We start from the raw sequence: 23,057 nt of genomic DNA on the forward strand, positions 1-23,057 counted from the left end.
AGCCTGACTTGTTGCTAACATTGGCAAGGCACTACGACTTGCTAAAAAAACAAACAGCTAACATCACCTGAAACAACCAACTTCGGTAACAGTGCAATCGATTGTGCAATATTTATGAATTGCCTAGTTACCATGTTCCGGCGTAGGTAGGTTATATTGTTAATCGGCTACAACAACACGCTAGTAAAGTCTTATCAGTTAAAGAGCTTGCTATCGGAGTTATTTTTTGCCTTTAACTGACATGCGCACCAGTCACACACAACGTTGCCATGGTAACCATAGATTAACACGTATACCTCGTTGACAGCATTGGCCCGTTCCTGCGGTACGTCTGTGCCGCCGCCATGTTGGGGAGGTCAGGTCCCAGATCGGCCAGCCTAGTCGCTGCCTTCTCTCTCTCCTCTCCCCCTCTCGTCTCCTCTCCTCTCCTCTCCTCTCCCCTCCCCTCCCCTCCTCTCCTTTCCTCTCCCCTCCTCCTCCTCTCCCCTCTCTCCTCTCCGGGCGGCCTCTCTGGTCCCCCCCGCCGGCCCCCGCCCCCGGCCGCTGCCCAGGCTCGGGGCCCCTGTCCCGGTCGTGCGTGCCCGGCGCCCCGGCCTCCAGGGTCCTCTCCAGGCAACCTCTCTGGTTCCCCCCACCCACCCCGCTCAGCGGTTGCCTTTTATAGACGATCCAAAACAGCGCAGGGCAACGCGATTGGCTGGCTCAGATTTGAAACAGAGCCAGCCAATCGCTGGCTCTGTTTGCCAGCGTTGTCCTGTGATGACGTAACCTCGCGTCACCAGGCTCTTCTCGGCGAGAAAGAGCCTGGCTTCCGCTCACAATTGATTTTTCCACCCTACCTGGTTCCGGCCTAGAGCCCGCCCTAGACCGGATGGGCAGCGTTTCTAGCTCGTCAACTTTTACGTTAACTTGACAATTTGACACAAGTATCAGAACGGCAAACAACAAAACAAAAGATGGACGTACCGAACGAAGTTTTTGAAGAAGTTATTTTAGAAACATTGCGGATTCACAATCTCACATCTTTTAAGCCAATACAGAAGCTTAGTGATGATGTGTGCCCCATGACCGCACGAACCATATATGGACTCCCTCCCCCCGACTTCCTCCCCGGCCCCGACTGGCTCGTACCATGGATGTATTATAATAAGGGGCTTGTACTATCATAGCTGTTGACTGTACTGCACTATCCGTCAGAAACCTTTGCAATACCAACCCCGTGCAATCCATAAAGGTACATGGACGTTACTCTGCAGAAACTACAGTAACAAAATCACGAATTGCTTTGTTTTTGGAGCTCTGCATGTCTGTGTTTGTCTAGCTAACGGCTAACATTCGCTAGCTAGCCAACCAACCAACCGGCAGCAGCTAACATTAGCTAGCTACCTTGGTGCTGCTTTACATGGCAGTAAAACGCCACTGAATGACCAAATTGATTTAACTTTTAACCATTTCGAGTAACACTGTTTCCATACGGACCCCAGCGTTGGTTAGTTGTTTATAACGTGACTATATTTATAACTTTTATAACGTGCTCCATTTTCCGGTTTATAATTCGGGTCTGCAGCAGAGTATAAAGGAAATGGCAAGCTGCAACAATAAGTCACGTTAAACCGGACCTTGTACCCACAATTATTTTTTACAGTGAGGCATTCAAAAATAAGGTGGATAGGGTTTCATCTAAAAAAAACAAGGAACACCTCACATGTAACGTTACTCTGTGCGACAGCCAATGACGCAGAGGCCAGGAAGGAAATATTCACTTTAAGCATGATCACAAGTAGCATTATTCCTATCTACTGTCACAAGTGCAATAGAATTAAATCATCTTCAAGTCCCGACATGAATTTTAATTGCTCTTACAAAGTCAAAGTTAAAACGAGGTGACGCAGCTTTCATTGTTTTTTATTCATGTTGCACCTCTCAAACAGTAAAGGTTACATCACACAGATACAATGAGATAGTGTCTTTCATACATAAGGGGCCATTAAAATGCCTTTGCAATAGTAATAGACAGTATGGAAGATCAGCAGAAGGCCTATTCTTTGGAAAGGTGTGGTATGGGAATATTCTCTCCATGCTTGCAAGTGTCATTATGTACAATAAGAGCAATAACTTAATTTACAATATTTACAGAGTGAAGTACAGACAGTAAGGTGGACAACGCAAACTTGACAAACACTCAGGGACGTTCTGGGCAAACAAACAAAATGAATTTGTGGATTATATTGTGGGAGTGCACATAACTGTAACAACGCCGTATGTTCCTAGTTTGTTACACTTCCTGATCTTTTTAACGCGATGCTTTGTTGACCCCAGGATCAGCTACAGAGTGGCACCCCTTAGGTAGGGATTCTGTGTCTTGCTCAAGGACACTGCAGCAGGGCGGACGCTTGCCCTGGCGATTGAACCCGGGGCTTCCAGCCTCCCAAATCACTGCTCCACCCTGTGGCCAGTCCTGCTCCTGCAATCTACTGATTGACCGCACAGTTTTCTTTGTGGTGGTTTTTAACTCCTACCCATTATAATTATCATCAGCATGACCGATAGTAATGATGGTAAGGAACAAAGAAATAAATAAATAAAAAGACATGCATCAGCTTAAAAAGGTGAAGAGGTCGTCACTGTTTGCTACCTGCCTCTCTTGAGGCATTCCTGCTATAACTGAGACACACAGAGAGAGAGAGAGAGAGAGAGCATGTGGATCAATTGATATTAGGAATGTACACACAAACATATACAGAATGCTCTGCGTAAAGCCATGTCTAAACAGAACTTCATAGTGAGAGATCTCTCTGATGACAGAAAAAAAGGCCACAAATCACTCATAAAGAAAATGAACATAGATAAATAATAGAAGTCTTCACTGTATCAAATGTACCTTTCCCCCCATTCCGATCTGTCAACAATGCATACTGACTTATCGTCATCTGTTTGGAACATCTTCTGCCCTGACCACCACATATCAATGGTGTGCTTTACTATAAAACAACAAAACATGCACACATTCACCATCTTCATTTGGTTACAAAGGCAGAGGCCATGTTAACTGCCCTCAATCTGTAGGAGAGAGGATGAAGGTAGTACTGGATCCTACGGTGTGGTTACACCAGAGTAATCCTTGATTTTCAGCAAATGTTTTTAGTTGTAAAAATCAGGTATTGCCATCTGGTTACATAGTAGTTTTTTTTAGGTCTATGCACTGAACACATCTCAATGTCAATACCTGTAGTCCATTTATCTCACACAACACTGTTTGACACATGCATACTGTGCTTCTCTAGCCTGAGTAGAAGTTGACCCTATCCACTGGCTCCGCCTTTTAGGTCAAGGGTCAGGAGGAGTGAGGGGAGAGTAATGGGGATCCATTTGGGATTTGTGTTTAGGGTCAACATCTACAAAACGCAAACATAACTACCACTCTTCAAAATCCAGTACAATCATCACATGACTGCTTACTCTGAAATGAAACAACACAATCAATACAATGCATTAATGTGTTTTTGTTTCCTGTGTAAAAATGTATATTTTCCCCTCCCCCTCAAATATGCCTTTCAAGGGTTTCCTAGCTTATAGCATTTCTTTGTGAACACTCTCACACCAAGCATACATCATCTTTTCATAGCGACTGAAACAGATACAACTGCACTAAAACTAAGGAAATACAAATCTCTAAATAAGCTATTCTGTCCAAATATCTAGAAAACAAAATACAGTACATGTTCAGCATGTTCCACTCAAGACCGTTCTGTACAGTCCTTCAACAGTGCTATAACACCTATCCTCAGGCATGTAGCACTGGGGTCAGCCTAGATCTTAGCTAACTAACATTTTAGGCTAATGTTTAGGCTGTCTCTCTCCTGTCCAACAGCCCTACATTCAAAATTGATTATACTCGCTATACTCCAACATCGTAGATGCGTTTTCATATTAAAAGATAAAATGATGGAATCTTGTGATGAGATCAGCAACAGTAGAACCCAGGCTACTTTCTCTGATCGGATCAACAGAACCCAGTTCAGTTGCAGCATATTTCCTGCCATCTTTTAAAATGATTGTGATCACTGATACTGACAGTCTTTCCAATTCAAAGTTAGACTACTCTGCATTCAACTGTTCTTGCAACCTGACAGCCAGGTGTCCAGCTATTCACAAAAGAAAACCCTATCAGACGACACAGCAGATCCACGACACTCCTGTTTCTATAGTCACGCTCCACGGGGACATGGTCATTGATATGGCAAATATAGCATAAATAAAGTGTCAAAAAGAGGGATGCTCCCACAACATCACCTTTACACAACTTGAATCTCAAATCAAAACGGAACAATAAATCAAACTCAAATAATTTATTTTAGTCATTTTGGCCACAACTTTATATTAGTGCTTGGATGCGCTTGCAGGTTACCTAGCAGTCCTCTGGATATTTCCCTTCAGCAAAGCAAATGACAATTCAGTTCAGCACAAAGGCTTAGTCCTTCCTACGGGCCCGGCCCGCGTTCAAATCCGACCCGTGGGCCTTTGCCGCATGTCATCCCCTCACTCTCTTTCCTATCTCTCCTAACTACTGTTCTGTCAAAGTCCTAACTACTGTTCTGTCAAAGGCAAAATGCCCCCCGAAAAGCAACAACAACAAAAACCGAACAATTCCAATTCCAAAGCAGAGAAAACGACACCCATGTATATGGCGAAGCAAACGAGCGGTTTAAGACAGATATTTCATGAGAATGATACCTGGCAACTCCAAGTCGATTCCTGGTCTTCATCACCACACTTCCTCATGTAGGTTTACAGTAGTTACTGCCCCAAGCTACTGATCTTAATAAAGGGCTAACATTTTGTCGGTTATTGTGAATGCTTAGCATCTAATATTTGTCCATTTTTAAATGCTGTGTGTTTACGTTTATGTATGTGTTATCTGACTACTTGGCTAAGATTGCTCCTGGATGAGTTACCCATAACGAGGGAATCTTTGCAAAAACTCCATGGCGAAAAATACCATTTCCAGTGCCAGGAGACGGGTCGTCTTCCAGTGCCAGGAGACGGGTCGTCTTCCAGTGCCAGGAGACGGGTCGTCTTCCAGTGCCAGGAGCTGGGTCCTCTCACTCATAGAAAAGAAAGCAGACATTCTTTCACAGCACAAATACTGCATGTCTGTCCAGCACTGGTCCACGTGAAGTGTCGGGGGAAGTTTCAGCCACTGTCCCAAGTCCAAAACTCTCCCCGCTCAGACAGTACAAATCAAACTCTCCCCCCTCAGACAGTACAAATCAAACTCTCCCCGCTCAGACAGTACAAATCAAACTCTCCCCACTCAGACAGTACAAATCAAACTCTCCCCCACTCAGACGGTACAAATCCTGGAGGTTGACTGAGGCCTGAGTGAAAGTCAAAGGGCTGTGTGTAGTTTGTGTTGACTGGTGGCTAAGCAGGGTCCTGCAGCATCTTTGCAGGCAGCAGCGTGGGACCAGTCAAGCACTGAGCCCTGACTGGACCGGTCAAGCACAGAGCCCCGACTGGACCCGTCAAGCACTGAGCCCTGACTAGACCCGTCAAGCACCGAGCCCTGACTGGACCTGTCAAGCACAGAGCCCTGACTGGACCAGTCAAGCACAGAGCCCTGACTGCAGAGCGGTGAGGCGGCGCTCGATGCACTCTTTACCTGCAGAGAGGAGCACAAAGAGCAGTGTGTGTGTGTGTCAGTTCAGCTCATCAGACACAGGTCATAAAAGAGGTGTGTTTCAACAAGTGAAAGAGGAAACATCGGGGCAGAAAAAATAAAGACCAAATAAAATAGAGATATTTCAACGAGATGTTGGCAATGAGACACGGGTCACACCAGCAAGGGGCTCCTTCACATAAAAATGAACCAGTTGAGGTGGTTCAGGCATCTAGTAAGGATAAGTTAGTTAAGTTATCCTTTATTTATCCCCTTGGGGAAATTCATCCTCTGCATTTGACTCATCCTCTACTAGGAACCTTCCTAGAACTAGGAGCAGTGGGCAGCCACTGTGCAGCGCCCGGGGACCAACTCCAGTTCTTTTGCCAGTACCTTGGTCAGGGGCACTGACAGGAGTATTAACCCTAACATACATGTCTTTCTTTGATGATGGTGGGAGGAAACCGGAGCACTCAGAGAAAAACCCACACGGACACGGGGAGAACATGCAAACTCCACACAGAAAGGACCTGGGACGGACCGGGGTTCGAACCCGGGACCTTCTTGCTGTGAGGCAACAATGTTAACCACTGAGCCACCGTGCCGTCCAATGCCTCCCCAGGAAGGTTTTCCAGGCACGTCCAGCTGGGAGGAGGTCACGGGGCAGACCGAGGACCAGGTAGAGGGATCTCCATCTCCACACTGGCCTTGAAATGCATTGGGATCCCCCAGTCAGACCTGGTTCATGTGGCCAGGGAAAGGGACGTTTTGGGGCCTCCCTGTTCGACCTGCTACCTCCACGATCCAACTCTGGATAAGCGGTTGAAAACGGATGGATGGATGGTGGCAACATGGCGACGGTCCCTGCCCGTTATAAGCGAACAATTCGCCCCGCCCCGCTGGTCTCTTGGCGCTGCAACTTGATTGGCTGTCTTGCTCTCTTTCCATTTTGCACTGGTCTATTTTGAATTTGGCCCCTCCTCTCGTCTTGTCGTTTGCATGCTTTTTCAGGGATTGGTCGCACCCTATACAAAGTGAATGGGGGTGGATTTTTGTTCGAGCAAGGCAAGCTGCACGACATCTAGCCAAACCATGTATCGTATTGATCCTTGAACAAAAACAAAACAAAACATAATGTAAAAAAGTGACTGGTAGAACTTAGAAATCTACCTGGACATTATGCTCCCAACAACAATCCAATTTCAACATACGTTTAATAATGTATCTACCGGTATCTATATTTTACCGCTAATACACAGCAGGTGGGTTAGTGCAATTTACCTCAGTCCGTTATGAGAGATGAGGTGAGAGGCAGTGTTGGGCAAGTTACTTTCAAAATGTAATATACTAGATATTACTAGTTACTTTCATTTGAAAGTAATAAGTTACTTTACAATATTACTGTCTGTGTAGAGTAACTCGTTACTTATTACACTACTTTTGCCAAAACAACAGCAGCAGCAGAATGACATCGCCACCCCAGAACCATCCCGAAAAATAATTTTAACCACCTTGAAGTCAGTGTAAACAATCAAAAATTCTAAATGTTATTCTTTTCCTTTGTCATCGTCATCTATAGTGGTTATTTGCATAAAAAACACAGTTTGATTAGGAAATGATTGTATCTTTTTCAAATATGTGCTTTGATTTAATAAAATGTAACTCAATTTGTAACTTGAGTTACTTGACAAAGTAACTGGTATGATATTACTTAAATCCTATAAGTAATAAGTTATATTACTGAGTTACTGCTAAAAGTAATATATTACATGTAATATGGTACTTTTGTAATGAGTTACCCCCAACACTGGTGAGAGGTGACCTTTACCAAGTGACCCAGCATGACAGACACAATGCATTAAAGTATTGAAAGAGAGTTATTTGTGAGTGAAGGCACCCCCTCATTCAGGATGTGAGTGAAGGCACCCCCTCATTCAGGATGTGAGTGAAGGCACCCCCTCATTCAGGATGTGAGTGAAGGCACCCCCTCATTCAGGATGTAAGTGAAGGCACCCCCTCATTCAGGATGTGAGTGAAGGCACCCCCTCATTCAGGATGTGAGTGAAGGCACCCCCTCATTCAGGATGTAAGTGAAGGCACCCCCTCATTCAGGATGTGAGTGAAGGAACCCCCTCATTCAGGATGTGAGTGAAGGCACCCCCTCATTCAGAATGTGAGACTTACATTTGCTGACGCTGAGGATGTCGTCGCGCTCGGTCAGCAGCAGAGACAGGCCCTCCATCAGCAGCAGGGCTTTGTGGTAGCGCAGCACTGACGCTTCCCCCTGGTGGAACATCTCATCCAGCGCAGCAGCCTGAACCTGCCAGGACAAATAAATTATATCGCTTTGCTTTTACATGTTTCTGATTGGTTTTGGTCGAAAGAGACGATGATACTAACAATGAAATTGATCAATGTTTTTAAAAATGTTAATATACTATATATACTACTATATATATTTACTGTTGAGTCCCCACATAGTTTCATAAGGCTCTGGCCCAGGAAAAGGAACTAAATGTCTTGCTTCTTGATCTCATAGTTTTTACAGATTTTACATTTTTTACAGATTTTACAGTACTTTACTTGCGATATTCATCTGACCATGATAAAAGTGCTAGCGTAGCGATATAAATAAAATAAGAGCTAAAGGGAGAAACAGTGCAGGTACACGTTGGTCAAATATGTTCAGTTCATACATATATACACACACGATGATAAAATACTTTCAAAGTACAATTTTGCTCATTTACTCGGTGCTGAGAGATAACTTAGTGGTTAAGTCAAGACACTTATTTGGCAACATCACATGCGTGTCCTTAACGCTGAGAGGCAGCTGGATTTCCCCGAGATCATGAGATCATGAGATCATGAGATCACGATCACACGACAGATCCACCTTGACACGCTCGAATCGTATTGGTTTGAATCTGAACCACCAGTGGTCCACACCGATGGTCCACACCAGTCAGTGTCCTATGAGGCAGCTTCGTGCGGGTTTTGGTGTGACGCCAGCGAGAGCGAGGCCGTGACAGACAGATGGTTCATCCAATCACCTGCCAGGTATAGTTTCTGAAAGTGCCTTCCCTTTTGAAATGGTTCCCAGATGGCTATGTGAAAACAAACCCTCTGGCAGCGTCGGGTTAGTGTGTTCCTAGCTGAGTCTATAATGAAATCCCACCCAGTCTAAACTGCCCTAAATGAATCAATAGAAAGAGATTGTTCCTCTCCTCCTGGACTTACCATCTGCACCGTGTGGCTGAACAGCAGCCTCTCGGCGGTGATGGAGGTGACGTGGTCCATCAGACGGTGCTTCCTGGAGAAGAAGCGCTCCAGACGGGCGTTGAGTGCGCGGCAGGAAGCCACGCTCGCCTTGTACAGCTCATTCAGCCTCCTCACTACTGCACACGGACAGAGAGAGGAGTTCACTCTTCACACACACTAGGGCTGTCACTTTTCATTCGAAATTCGAATTCAACTTCGAATGTGGGGGAGGAGGGCATGTTCGAATGTATAATTGACCTGTTCGATTTTTATTTTATTTTTATTAATAATTTATTTTCTTTTTTTTCTTTTTTTTTTATGAACCAAAATTAACCAACTGCTGCTTGCTGGTAATGTTAATCCCATGTCAGAAAAAGTCTCCAGATTTGTCGCGTTAGTCTCTTCTGAGAAAGATTGTCTCCAGGGTCTGAAAAGTTGTCTCGAGTTGGATGCAGCCAAGTTTGTGAGGCAGTGTTGTGACTGTGAGCGTCCAAGCTAACACGTCGGGCTGATGCCCGGTGGCCTGGCCGATGCCCGGTGGCCTGGCCTGATTTTTTTTTTTTTTTAATTAACCCAAAAACTTCGAACTTCGAACATTTTGCGGGCAATTAAAGTTCGTTCGAACTTTATTTTGGGAAAAAGTGACAGCCCTACACGCTACTGAGATGTTCTGTGCACATGATCTAGATGTATTTACATTGACATCTCATTTAACTGTATTGTTTTTGATACAACAGATGAGGACAGACAAGACGTACCTTGTTTGACAGTGGCAGACGGGTAGAGTTTGCCCTGGTCGACTCGCTCCATGGCCGTGTGTAAGGCAGTGGACAACAGTTCTGTAGTCTTAAGGTACAGGACTAGCTGTTCTGCGTGACTAGAGGAGACAATCACACACACACACACACACACACATACACAGACACACACACATGCACATATGTATACTTATTTTACGTATGTAAAACACTTTGATACCTATGTTTTACTGTTTTATATATTCTGTTTTTATGTTTTTATGTCTTATGTTTCGGGGACAACGGATGGAAACTAGCCTCGCGCTAAATCCGGCGATTTTTACACTTTTATTATTTTCTAGATGTTTTTATCTGTTCCATGGTTATTGTGTTCATCAATTTTGCATTGTTCCGTCTAAATAAATAAATCAAATCAAACACATACACAGACACACACACACACACACACACACACACAGAACTCAAAACTAAAGTACAACAAATAAAACATGCACATGTCGCAAACAGCCAACTGCCATTCACTTGAGATGAGGGAGAATTGGAACACATCAAAACTAGGTTGATGGAGACTTTGTTTCAGTTCAAGGCTATAAATAGTACATTTGAATCTAGTCTGTTAACGGTTAATGATCAGTTAATGAGTGTCGGTTGTCGGTCAGGGGGAAAAAAACCATTTTCAATATCCCTATAGGACAGAGAAGCGTGAGTTGGTTTCATTTATGCCTTTATATTTCTGACTGTTCTGGTGCATAACTGCATCCATATTTTCCTCCTAGTTTTATGTTATCTGGCAGCCAGAATTGAGTTTGATGTTGTTGCCTATTGTTTGTTTATGGCAACCAGTTAAATGTTTCTTTCTAATTGTAGCACACATGCACTTCCCCTTGAAATGCAGATGAAATTGTGTCGGCTGTTATCAGATGATTATTATTATTTAATAGTTGTCTCTATAGAACTTGTTCATGTATAAATCTATCCTTAATTTTTTTTAAGTTTCTCCATCGGGGCTCAATCATTGATATGGCCTTACCTCCACTCTCGGCTGAGGGAGCTTATCTGGTCTGCCACCAGGCTGTGCTGCTGGGGGAGGAAGGGATGAGAAGCCTCGCCCTGCTCCCCCACAGCTCCGGCCCCGCGGGACCCTGCTACCTCCATCAGGCAGCGGGCGAAATCCAGCGTGAAGCGCAGGCTTTGCAGAGTCTCTGTGTGCTCCTGCTGCGCTCCCACAAAGACACAAACACAATGTCAAGAGAGGGAGAGGCAGGGGAGAGATGCAGAGAGGCAGAGAGGCAGGGGGAGAGACGCAAAGAGGCAGAGAGGCAGGGGGAGAGACGCAGAGAGGCAGGGGGAGAGACGCAAAGAGGCAGAGAGGCAGGGGGAGAGACGCAGAGAGACAAAGAGGCAGGGGGAGAGACGCAGAGAGACAGGGGGAGAGACGCAGAGAGATAGAGAGGCAGGGGGAGAGACGCAGAGAGACAGAGAGGCAGGGGGAGAGACACAGAGAGACAGAGAGGCAGGGGGAGAGACACAGGGAGACAGAGAGGCAGGGGGAGAGACGCAGAGAGACAGAGAGGCAGGGGGAGAGACGCAGAGAGACAGAGAGGCAGGGGGAGAGACGCAGAGAGACAGAGAGGCAGGGGGAGAGACGCAGAGAGGCAGGGGGAGAGACGCAGAGAGGCAGGGGAAGAGACGCAGAGAGGCAGGGGGAGAGACACAGAGAGGCAGAGAGGCAGGGGGAGAGACGCAGAGAGACAGAGAGGCAGGGGGAGAGACGCAGAGAGGCAGGGGGAGAGATGCAGAGAGGCAGAGAGGCAGGGGGAGAGACGCAGAGAGACAGAGAGGCAGGGGGAGAGACGCAGAGAGGCAGGGGGAGAGACGCAGAGAGACGCAGAGAGGCAGGGGGAGAGACACAGAGAGGCAGGGGGAGAGACGCAGAGAGACGCAGAGAGGCAGGGGGAGAGACGCAGAGAGACGCAGAGAGGCAGGGGAAAAGACACAGAGAGGCAGGGGGAGAGACGCAGAGAGACAGAGATAGTGATGGCATTTCAACAAGGAGGGCACCATACTGTGATCACAGATTTGGGCATTTAGACTCTTAAGTGACAGCGATGAACGCAACGGGTGACAGGAGAGATGCACATTTTGATTTTTGGAAAGGTAACACAAAACTCCTATCTCAGAACACCAGATACAGATACCATTTGTGGATATGATCATCTTCTATGAGTCCAATATCCTGTGACTATCCTCTGATCCCCAGGGGGTTATATACAAATGTTATACTTTTCCCTAACCTCAACTTTCCCTTCGCTCCTACTGAAATGGTCGGAGCCAATAGCAAAGCTGCTTCTACTGAGTCCGACTACAAATTAAACGATGCACTAATCTCAAAGTGTTAAACAAATCAAAACTATCTCTCCGTACATCATCGGAGAGGAGTGTGTACAAATGTAGAGTTGTACAATTGCTCAGTTGAGCTGGAGAGGCTGCATAGTGGGCGAGCCCTCCAACCAACGAGGGACAATATTGTGACTTGAAAACTCGTCAACGTTGGACCGGACGTGCCCGCAACTGTAATGGCGGCGCTGCTTCCGCTCTGGTCCAGACAACGAGTTTAAAAAAGAGAGGGAACAGACAGCTCAGCACGGTATTGTCAAATAGCCTGGTAAAACCATACTTGTCTTACATAATCAAAACTATCTCATATTTTCGATTCTTCTTCTTAATCAAGTTAAGTAGGCGTCCTTTGCATTCATGGAAAGGCAAAGGCTTTGGAAAGAAATTCATAAATAGGCAGCATCAACTTCACTAATATCTATATCTATCTTATTTCAACTATTTAAGCCTTTAGATCTCAATGGCTTTAAGATCATGAAAAACATAACGTCGCTGCCAGGACCTCGAATATCCATTTTTTCAGATTTTTATTTTTTGTCATGAATCAGTGCCATTGGTCACCCTTCACGTCTCTGTGTGGTTTTTACAAAATGCAACCAATGGAAAAGCATTCAAACGAGCTTGTGAGTAAATCTCGTAACGCCATTCGCCCTCAATCTGTCAGTCAAACCTCGAAATCCCCCCCCTACCTCCGTGTGTACCCCCCCACGCAGGACAATGAACCCGGAAAAGTCACACGGCAGACGTGCTGTGTAATTCTGATATCGTTCTGACGTTAATAGATCAATAAAATGTTTTCCAGTTATTCCTAGGCTGCAAACTTGTTTTAACATGCAAATCGGAGTGGTTTCTGTCGAGAATAAAGTAACGTTAACGCTACGTTATGTCAGATTTTTCTCATCCCAATGCCAAAGCCCCCGCCTCGGCCATGAGAGGCTCAGAGCACTGCTGCTGCTCCTGCGCGCACCCCCGCGGCCCGGAGCTTGGGGCTCGTGCATGAGCATACCAGAGGCGAGGCGGCCTTCAGCGCCTGACTGGCCGGGAGAAAGTGCTTCCAAGTCGGACTGATAATATAAACAACATCATTTGAGCTTATCCAGGTAAGATATTAATCAAGTAATGACACATTCAGCGGGAAACTAACTATAATTAAGACATGTGCCAACTTTGACGACGTTTGGTTCAGTATTTTAAGAGCAAACAGGTTTTTTTAACTTCCTGAAAAGTTGCTGTTTTGGAGATTCGAGGTCCTGGCGCGACAGCGACGATAAAACTTTTGACTGGTAGTGTACATGCACAGTATCTGAAGGGCCAGTCCGTTCTCATACTCTTCCAATACTCCTCAGACCTTCATGATCCTATAGGAGCCCTGCCTCTCACCTCCATCAGGGTCTCCTCAGGAAGCTCGGGGGCCTCGAAGGTCACAGGCCCGCCCATGTTGGCGGTGATGGGGTCGCTGAAGCCGTAGCGGGGGCTTGAAGGAGCCTCGAAGCCGTCCAGGTAGGTGCCTGTCTGGGGGTAGCGGCTCGTGAAGGAGCCTGCTGGGCTGACGGAGCTGGGAGAGCCTGCAGGAGTCAGAGGAAGAGAGAACAAACATTCTTTTTGTTTTAATGGTCTGGGCCCGGTTGCACCAACTGGTCTTACGACTGGTCTTAAGCTAAGTTGGTCGTAACTTTACGACCTAACAGCTACGCCGGTTGCACCAAGATGGCTTAAGCCTTATTTTCACTACGACCAGGCGTAACTCCTACGCCTCGTCAGGAGGAGGCGTAGAGCCTGCCTGTAACAGAGATCTCCGCGGAGACCTTTTTGACCGTCATCGTCGTAAACACAGCCAGTTCTCCGTCTTTGAAGCACGATGTTAAGATTATAACTAACTAGTTGTGTGGCTTAGCCTTCCCAAATGTTGCCGTTAATTTTTTTAGAATTTCATACATAGAATTGGGAACGTTACATTCAATTTCATTCAGACTGCCTGACACTAATCGCCGCCGCCATTTTCCCCAGGGGCTTCTACAGGAGGAGGGGGGTGGGAGGAGGGAGGGTGTAGTGACGCACATACAGTAGTGGGTGACGGCGCAAGGCACATTTGTGGGCCAATCAGAGGGCATTCCCCGACAATTCACATTGACGCGCATCGCTACGACCAGCGTAGGTAAGACCAGACGTAAGCCGTGTTGGTGCAACAGGCATAAATCCACTCTAAAGACTGGTCTTAACTAAGACCGACGTAGGAGTTACGACCAGGCATAGTTAAGACCAGTTGGTGCAACCGGCCCCAGATGTCATCACATTTCCATGTCTAGGTCATATCCAATAAAGGCAAAAATGCCCCCCCCCAAAAAAACAACAACAAACTAACAAACAAACAAACAAACAAACAAACATGAATACTGCCAGGGTCAGGGGATTGAGTCTGACTGCACTATGTAAACGTGTGTGTGTGCTACCTGAGTATTTCCTATGCCGGGAGGCCTGAGGTGGGGTGCTGCTGCTGGGCGGGGAGCCCACAGTGAAAACCACCTGTGCTGGGCTGCTGGAGCCAGGCAACAAACCCCCACCACCACATGGGGGCGCTAGAGACAGAGAGAGCGAGGGAGAGAGAAGGAATTTAAGGAGGTGGTTGAGAGAGAGCTACAAGCTACATAGCATACAGCGAGATAGCGAGCACAGCTTCATGTCAGTCTAAAACAACAGAGGTTCTTCTTTACAGTTAAAGAAAATTGCAAAAAAAAAACATATATTTACTCCAAACTGATCATTCAGCATAATCCATATGAATTGGATTTTCACACCATGATCATTTTCTAAACAAAATGCACAAAAATGTGAGACTTCATCGTAAGAAGAAATTAACATTTTGAAGCCGCTTGCGATTGATTTATATTTTAATACATTTACAAATGATGATACTGAGTATAACCTGTAGATTTAAGAATTACTCACAATATCCAAAGAAGCTTGTCCATAATGGTTACTGTTTTTCCCTGGTTTCTGTTGTAGACAATCTTATCTCATTCTGATAGTTTCACAATTGGATCATTTCTAACTTCCCCATTTCGACATGCGAATATTATGTTGTTGCGTTTCTACTGTTTCTACTGTGCTACTGTTGAAGTCAGCATCATAAAGGATTCTCAAAGATTATTTATCTTCCACATGTTGACTTAAGCTGTGTTCACACCGACCGAGATATTTATTTTTCTCTCTGTCGCTCGATTCAACCCTTTGGAATCGCTCTGTCGCTGTGCTTAAATCGCTCGTCAACAGGCACAAGAATTGACGGACATCTGGGGGCTATAACGTTACGCAATGTCATGATGTTTGTCCACTACGAGCCACCGTAGTTGTTTACAAGCTAAGGCTATCAGCGTGCTCCTAACGCGAGCTCTATACCGGTAGTACAGACTTCACTTCATGTCAGCTGTCAGGCTGTCAATGCGGTTTGTTGCCACACAATAAACCAGCGGTTTGTTCCAAGCCAGTGTGATCCTTGACTCACTCTCACACGGCAGCCAATCAGCGTTGAACAGCGAGCGACTGATGCCAGCGAAATTTCGCTCGTGTTGGGATATTTCATCTCGGGCGACGAGCGTATTTTCTCCCTATCGCTCTGTCTCTGTCGCTCGGACGCCCAGCGATTTTTCTCCCGGGCGAATATATGCTCAACCGCTCGTTTGCATTGACTTTGTATGTAAACTCGATGCCAGTGAAAAACTTTAATAGGTCGGTGTGAACGCAGCTTTATTAGAAAAGTATCTAATGCAGAAATAATGACACTTCACAGTTCTTTCTGCAATTGTCTTGCGACTAGTTTTGAACAAACCTCTTGCAAAAGTCATTACATTACATCACATTACATTACGTCATTTGGCAGACGCTTTTATCCAAAGCGACTTACAATAACACATTTTTGTCAGCGATAGAGCAATCAACTATGCAATGTCATGTAATGAAACACTGAAAAAGGGGAAAAGCAAGCACACTCACAGAAAAAACAGTTGGTGGGTGCACGGCTCAAAAAAGTCTATGAAGGAGAAGAAATGCCAGCACTCTCAAAATGTCCTTTTGTTAATTTAATTGAAGCAGATAGCAGGTACAAACGTTTCGACAATAGTCTTCCTCAGTGTACAGTGTACGTACACTGAGGAAGACTATTGTCGAAACGTTTGTACCTGCTATCTGCTTCAATTAAATTAACAAAGGGACATTTTGAGAGTGCTGGCATTTCTTCTCCTTCATGTAATGAAACACTGCCAGACTGTACAGGTCCAGACTCAAGTCACAATTAGCTAGTGCAGCATATAATCTAACAGTCATTCCAGTTATTTCTTTCATTCCTTCCCTGTTTTAAGTGCCAGTGAGCATCTAGTGGTCTTGCACCCACCCATTACATTGCAGGCACACAAACTCACAGACACATCATTCACAAAAGCTCAGTCTTTTTTGTCTTTTTCTTTTTTAAGTGCTGTGTTAATTCTCTCTGTCTTTGCTCCGTAAAGCACTCTATGATTATTTATTTTACTGCAGCTCTTGAACAAGGCAACAATTAACATTCCCCCCCCCCGCCCCGAGTGGTGCAGTCCTCCTCTGCACACAGAGACGGGTGGAGGGGGAACTCACCTCACCTGCAAGGGCCTGGTGTGCCCAGGAAGCCATGTTTCATCAGTAACTACACCTGCCTTGAAATATGCAGAGGTATGCTTTTTGAACCTGTGCCTTGGCTTGTTGCCTTGAAATATTGAAGCAGAAAACGCAACAGCAGTGTTACTTGTCTTATCACTCTACTGCCTTATTGCTTGTTGTGTCTCTGGTTGTTTTTGCACTCATATGCCCTGTTATATTTGTACTATGTTGTAAACGGAGTCCACAGCACAAGAATTTCACACGTGATACTTGTACCACGGAGTGACAATAAAAATCTTGAATCTTGAATCTTAATGCTATTTACAAAGCCGGCAGGTTGGGATGGGTAACGGGTTACATACTCAATCAGCAGTGGGGAAATGTGTGCATGTAACATAAGAACTAACATAAGTTAAAGCTACATGAGCAAACAGACATCTGATCAGCCTAATAGGGAATGCAATAGACCTTATTCGCTAACCTATATTGCACCATATTGTTGACATACCGTCCTGCGTGCACACAGCGCTGCAGCTGACAACTAGTAACAGCCTTATTGTCGTTTCTGTTCCATTACAAAATAGCGATGGTAATGACAGCGATAAAAAACCCCACAGTTGTTGTTTGTATGCTGCCGTTGACGCTTGTAAAAAATAAACAAAAGAACGAGGTGAACAGACTTTGCTGTGAGGAGCTGTCAGAAAGTTTCACCTGTCTCTCCTAACTATCCACACATCTCCTGTGTGCTGCTGACGTATCCCTAGTCTCGCTTCCTTCACGTCTGTGGACGGTAGAGATAGAAACAAACCACGGGGACTTTATTGCTGTCATTACTACAGCCATGCCTAACGCAGGTCACCATCCCAACACAATTGGAACGATACAGGTAACGCTAACAGCGGCTAGCTTCCTATTAGAGGTCGACCGATAGTGGAAAAGGCCGATACCGATAGAATAACGATAGTTTGGAGCAGGGAAAACCCGATAGCCGATTAATCGGCCAATAGCCGATAGCCGATTAAACGGCCGATATCATACCCCCGCGGGGGGAAAAATCGACACAGTTGTAAATGAACAATCTTTTTTATTTATTAGAAAACAACACTGTTGAAATGAACAGTAAAAAATACTTCAATCTGGAATCTGGATGAAATAAATACCTAAATAAAATAAATATATAAATTATCTGTACTCTGTACTGATTGAATATCAAAATATTCAATAAATCTGGAACTGAACATATATACATAGGTATATATTAAATATATTAAACTAACATATATGTATGTGTTTCTATATTCACAATTTAACTTAGGCTTTAATATGGGGGGTGATAGTGGAGTTGTTTTTTAAGATTGTTGTTCAAATAAAACCCCCTCAGATCGGCTAAAGTTAAGAAATTATCATTGTCATCATCACAGAAGCTTCCTAATTTAATTTATCAGTCACCATCAGTCACATGGGGTCACTGGGGACCCAGAGGTAGAAAATAAACAAACTCAGCTGCGTGTAACAGCAAAGATAATTGAGAATGAGAAGGCAAGAGTATATAGTGCCTTTTTGAAAACAGCGCTGCGGCCATTTTGGCCTGAAATACGGCTCCTTGCTGGAGCAGAAGCTTAGTCTCCAAAATGGCGGATTGGCTGTGTGCTGTCGCATCTTTACAATAAAAGGTCTCTGTTTACAGTAAACCTCCGTTTCACAAACACAACAACAAAGGAGAGAGACAACTACTTTTCACACTCTGTTTTGGATTAAGAGGATGTCCTGAAGTGTGACGGTGGATTAAAGACTTGATGACAAAACGTCATGTGATTTGGTGGATTATAGTCTTCGTGACAGAAAGAACAGGACACCCGATGGATTAACGTTAAATGGATGCGAGTTTTACTGCCGAGTGCGACTTTCTGCTTAACTGCATGTAACGTTAAACTTTTATCGTCCATGCATTCCTGGGAGTGCTTATTCTTTTCGTGAATGGATTATTTTACGTCGCTGGATTTGGAAGGGAAAGCAAATTGGTGAGTTAAAAGTTTAATGGGTCTTGCTACGGGTCTCACTATTTGCCAGATTGCACGTTTTAGTTGAATCAAATGCATTGCATAATTCATTGAAGGCTTTTCCATTGAGCGAAGTGCTTGAGGTAAACTTTACCCCCGCCCTCGTCCACAGCAGCGCTAGTAAAATACAGAGAGTAACGTTAACGTTAACGCATAACGTAGTCTACATTGAAAAACGTAATTAAAAGTCTGTCTGCAACATTAGTATCGCAGTGCCAGCCGTAGATGACATTGACTAGTGACTAGTGACTAGCTGCGCTCTCTCTCCCCCCTCCACTGCAGTTGCAGCAGCATGCTACCGAGGCGCTAGCAAAACACAATCAGACAGCATGGCTGCCTGCGTTCGGTAAAGCGGCTTCAATATGGCATCAATATGCCATATGATGAACAGCAACCTTATCTTGCCCACAATTTACTAATAAGGCTGTCTTAAAGTTAACTTCATTTAAATATAGGCGAAATTATCTCAGGTACACAACAATGACATTACCTTGACTTCTTGTTTGGAGCCTCCATGTCCTTGCGTGGCTGGCAGAGGCTGCTCAGGCATCGGCCGCTATCGGAGCTCACATCCGCCGATAACGATAGTTTTTAAAACATGCTATCGGTGCTATCGACCTCTACTTCCTATAAACGCTGCTCTCACATAGGCTGTCACTTGAGAGCTGCAGCGCTATGTCGACAATATGGCGGCGGTGGGCGTGCCCGTACGTGAGTGACGTCAATCGAATAAGGTCTATAGGGAAAAGCGTTCCATCATCTCTAATGCAGACTCTGCAGCTTGACCTTATATGGCTACATTCTGATATACAGGTATGTATTTACAGGTATGTATTTACAGGGCGGCTGTAGCTCAGGAGGTAGAGCAGGTCGTCCACTAATCGCTTTGGATAAAAGAGGTCGGTGGTTCGATTCCCGCCTCCTCCAGTCTGCATGTCGAAGTGTCCTTGGGCAAGATACTGAACCCCAAATTGCTCCCGTTGGTGTGCCACCACCCTGCGTGGCAGCCTGCCGCCATCGGTGTGTGAATGGGTGAATGTACCTACTGACTGGAAAGCGCTTTGGATAAAAGCGCTATATAAATGCAGGCCATTTACCATTTACCATGTAGCAACATGTTCTTAAAGTTCAAAAAAGGACAAAAGGTATTAAGGTATGTACACATCTCCACCCATAGAAAACTATGAATCAAAATTTAGATACTTAGATATTTTGCCTTTGGTACATTTGTTATAAAAAGGTCACAGACCGACATCAACATAAGTGTGTTGTATGCAGTTTACTGATGTCACATCACCTGATTCTAAGGTATTGCAGTTCAAAAATGTCAAACAGTGTAAAGTTGTAGCTTTATTTTAACGAGTCAGTTTGGGAAGTGTTTTGTCTGTCTAATATTGTAGTCGTGGGTCTGTCTGATACTGGGGTGAGCTACACATATAAACGGATGTATGGAGACCCCTGACTACTAGACACATGTCCTTATTCATCTCAATAAGACAGAGCATTGACATGTGCATACCTGTTATGTCTATGGCTCTGTCAGAGGTCATACCTGTTATGTCTATGGCTCTGTCGGAGGTCATACCTGTTATGTCTATGGCTCTGTCGGAGGTCATACCTGTTATGTCTATGGCTCTGTCAGAGGTCATACCTGTTATGTCTATGGCTCTGTCAGAGGTCATACCTGTTATGTCTATGGCTCTGTCAGAGGTCATACCTGTTATGTCTATGGCTCTGTCAGAGGTCATACCTGTTATGTCTATGGCTCTGTCGGAGGTCATACCTGTTATGTCTATGGCTCTGTCAGAGGTCATACCTGTTATGTCTATGGCTCTGTCAGAGGTCATACCTGTTATGTCTATGGCTCTGTCAGAGGTCATACCTGTTATGTCTATGGCTCTGTCGGAGGTCATACCTGTTATGTCTATGGCTCTGTCGGAGGTCATACCTGTTATGTCTATGGCTCTGTCAGAGGTCATACCTGTTATGTCTATGGCTCTGTCAGAGGTCATACCTGTTATGTCTATGGCTCTGTCAGAGGTCATACCTGTTATGTCTATGGCTCTGTCAGAGGTCATACCTGTTATGTCTATGGCTCTGTCGGAGGTCATACCTGTTATGTCTATGGCTCTGTCAGAGGTCATACCTGTTATGTCTATGGCTCTGTCAGAGGTCATACCTGTTATGTCTATGGCTCTGTCAGAGGTCATACCTGTTATGTCTATGGCTCTGTCAGAGGTCATACCTGTTATGTCTATGGCTCTGTCAGAGGTCATACCTGTTATGTCTATGGCTCTGTCAGAGGTCATACCTGTTATGTCTATGGCTCTGTCGGAGGTCATACCTGTTATGTCTATGGCTCTGTCGGAGGTCATACCTGTTATGTCTATGGCTCTGTCGGAGGTCATACCTGTTATGTCTATGGCTCTGTCAGAGGTCATACCTGTTATGTCTATGGCTCTGTCAGAGGTCATACCTGTTATGTCTATGGCTCTGTCGGAGGTCATACCTGTTATGTCTATGGCTCTGTCGGAGGTCATACCTGTTATGTCTATGGCTCTGTCGGAGGTCATACCTGTTATGTCTATGGCTCTGTCAGAGGTCATACCTGTTATGTCTATGGCTCTGTCAGAGGTCATACCTGTTATGTCTATGGCTCTGTCGGAGGTCATACCTGTTATGTCTATGGCTCTGTCGGAGGTCATACCTGTTATGTCTATGGCTCTGTCAGAGGTCATACCTGTTATGTCTATGGCTCTGTCAGAGGTCATACCTGTTATGTCTATGGCTCTGTCGGAGGTCAGGTTCTCTGTGCTGCCTCGCTCACTCACAGGTCCAAACGCAGCCATCAGCAGCATGTCGGACAGACGGCCGGCACTCTGAGACCTGAGAGGAAGAGAGAGATGCAGTGCAAGGCAAGTTAGGAAGGAAAGACAGAGATATGAATTAGAAAAATATCAAAATTTAAAATGTTTCTGCTAATTACATATTACCCTATTTCATTTACACACTTTCTCTCTGCCAGCTACATTTAACAGTGTTTCTATCTCCTTTATGCCTTTCTTGACCATCTGTCTTGATGTTTGAAAAGAAAGGCAGAAAGGGCCTATCGCTTGTTACTACAATTCTTACATGCTAGTAGAGCTGGGTATTGGTTCAAATTTCAAGAATCGATTAGATTCCGATTCACAAGGTTGCAAATCGATTAATTTCGATTCGATTCGATTCTGATTCTATCAATTTCAATATTGATTTGGTTAGTGATACCAAAACGTGTTTTTTGAGCTGTACCCTGAATTACATGACTGTCCAGTTATGTAACACAGGGGTTCCCAACCAGCCAAGTAGATACATGGGGAAAAAAAGTTGCAGACCTGTTGTCAATTTTAATGGTTTTAGTTACACATATATTTACTCACCAGGTGGTGACAAAGGGTAAATAACAGCCTTTTCATCTGTCAATAAAGACACTTTCACAATTATGCACAGTGATTTGATTTCAGCCTATATAATTTCTAAAAGTAGATATTAATGATCAAACATTTCCATTCATGTAGCCTACAGTATTTATGTTTTTGTTTCAACTACAAACATGAATAAACGTCAACTTGAAACTATGTTTCAACTACCACACACAGCATAATATTTTAGCCTGTTGAAAAAAAAAAAAAATTATATATATATATATATATATATATATATATATAAGCAATATAGCATGAGAGCCAGTGTGTTGTGGCAAATATATCCCACTGATCAGCTGTTATCCCACGAGGCCGCAGGCCGAGTGGGATAACTGCTGAGCAGGTTACTGGATTTGGGGTTACTGGATTTATACAATGGCTGTGAACCAATCAGATTGCTTGATTTGAGAGAGCCGTTTTATAAATATATATATATATATATATATATTTTTTTTTATTAAAAAAAAACGATCTCTGGACATATGAATCGATAATCGAGGATTAAAATAAAAATCGATTAAAAATCGGAGAATCGATTTTTTTTAACCCAGCCCTACATGCTAGAATGGAATACTAATTGACATTGACATTATTAAATAATAATAAAGATGATATTTTATAATAAAGGAAAAGCTCCTACCGTCCAAAGCCCTTGGTATCCTGGTTCAGTCTGTGGATGTAGTGAGTCTGTTGTCCCGGGTCTCTAGGCTCTGGTGGGGCAGAACCGAGGACCAGGCCCTGCTGTGTCAGGAAGGTGACCAGGTTAGGGGAGCTGGGCGGCCTGGGGAATTCAAATGGAGGAATGGTCTGATGGAGAAAGACGAGAGGGAGA

At 44.6% G+C, this 23,057-nt stretch overlaps 1 protein-coding gene across 1 annotated transcript in view; it reads right to left on the reverse strand.

Moving 5' to 3' along the window:
• Positions 1-1,951: 1,951 nt before the first annotated feature.
• Positions 1,952-23,057, reverse strand: part of ulk1b (unc-51 like autophagy activating kinase 1) — a 71,610-nt gene continuing 50,504 nt past the window's right edge. Inside the window, exons 19-27 of the mRNA XM_083657686.1 lie at positions 22,866-23,032; positions 21,535-21,647; positions 14,526-14,651; positions 13,456-13,640; positions 10,709-10,893; positions 9,679-9,797; positions 8,900-9,057; positions 7,844-7,979; positions 1,952-5,662 (exon numbers count right to left, since the gene is read on the reverse strand). Of these exons, the coding sequence (XP_083513812.1) occupies positions 5,607-5,662; positions 7,844-7,979; positions 8,900-9,057; positions 9,679-9,797; positions 10,709-10,893; positions 13,456-13,640; positions 14,526-14,651; positions 21,535-21,647; positions 22,866-23,032 (1,245 nt within the window). The 3' untranslated portion in view covers positions 1,952-5,606. The remainder of the gene's footprint in view (positions 5,663-7,843; positions 7,980-8,899; positions 9,058-9,678; positions 9,798-10,708; positions 10,894-13,455; positions 13,641-14,525; positions 14,652-21,534; positions 21,648-22,865; positions 23,033-23,057) is intronic.

This window comes from Poromitra crassiceps, assembly GCF_964638095.1.
Source record: "Poromitra crassiceps genome assembly, chromosome: 21".
Lineage (NCBI taxonomy): Eukaryota > Metazoa > Chordata > Actinopteri > Beryciformes > Melamphaidae > Poromitra > Poromitra crassiceps.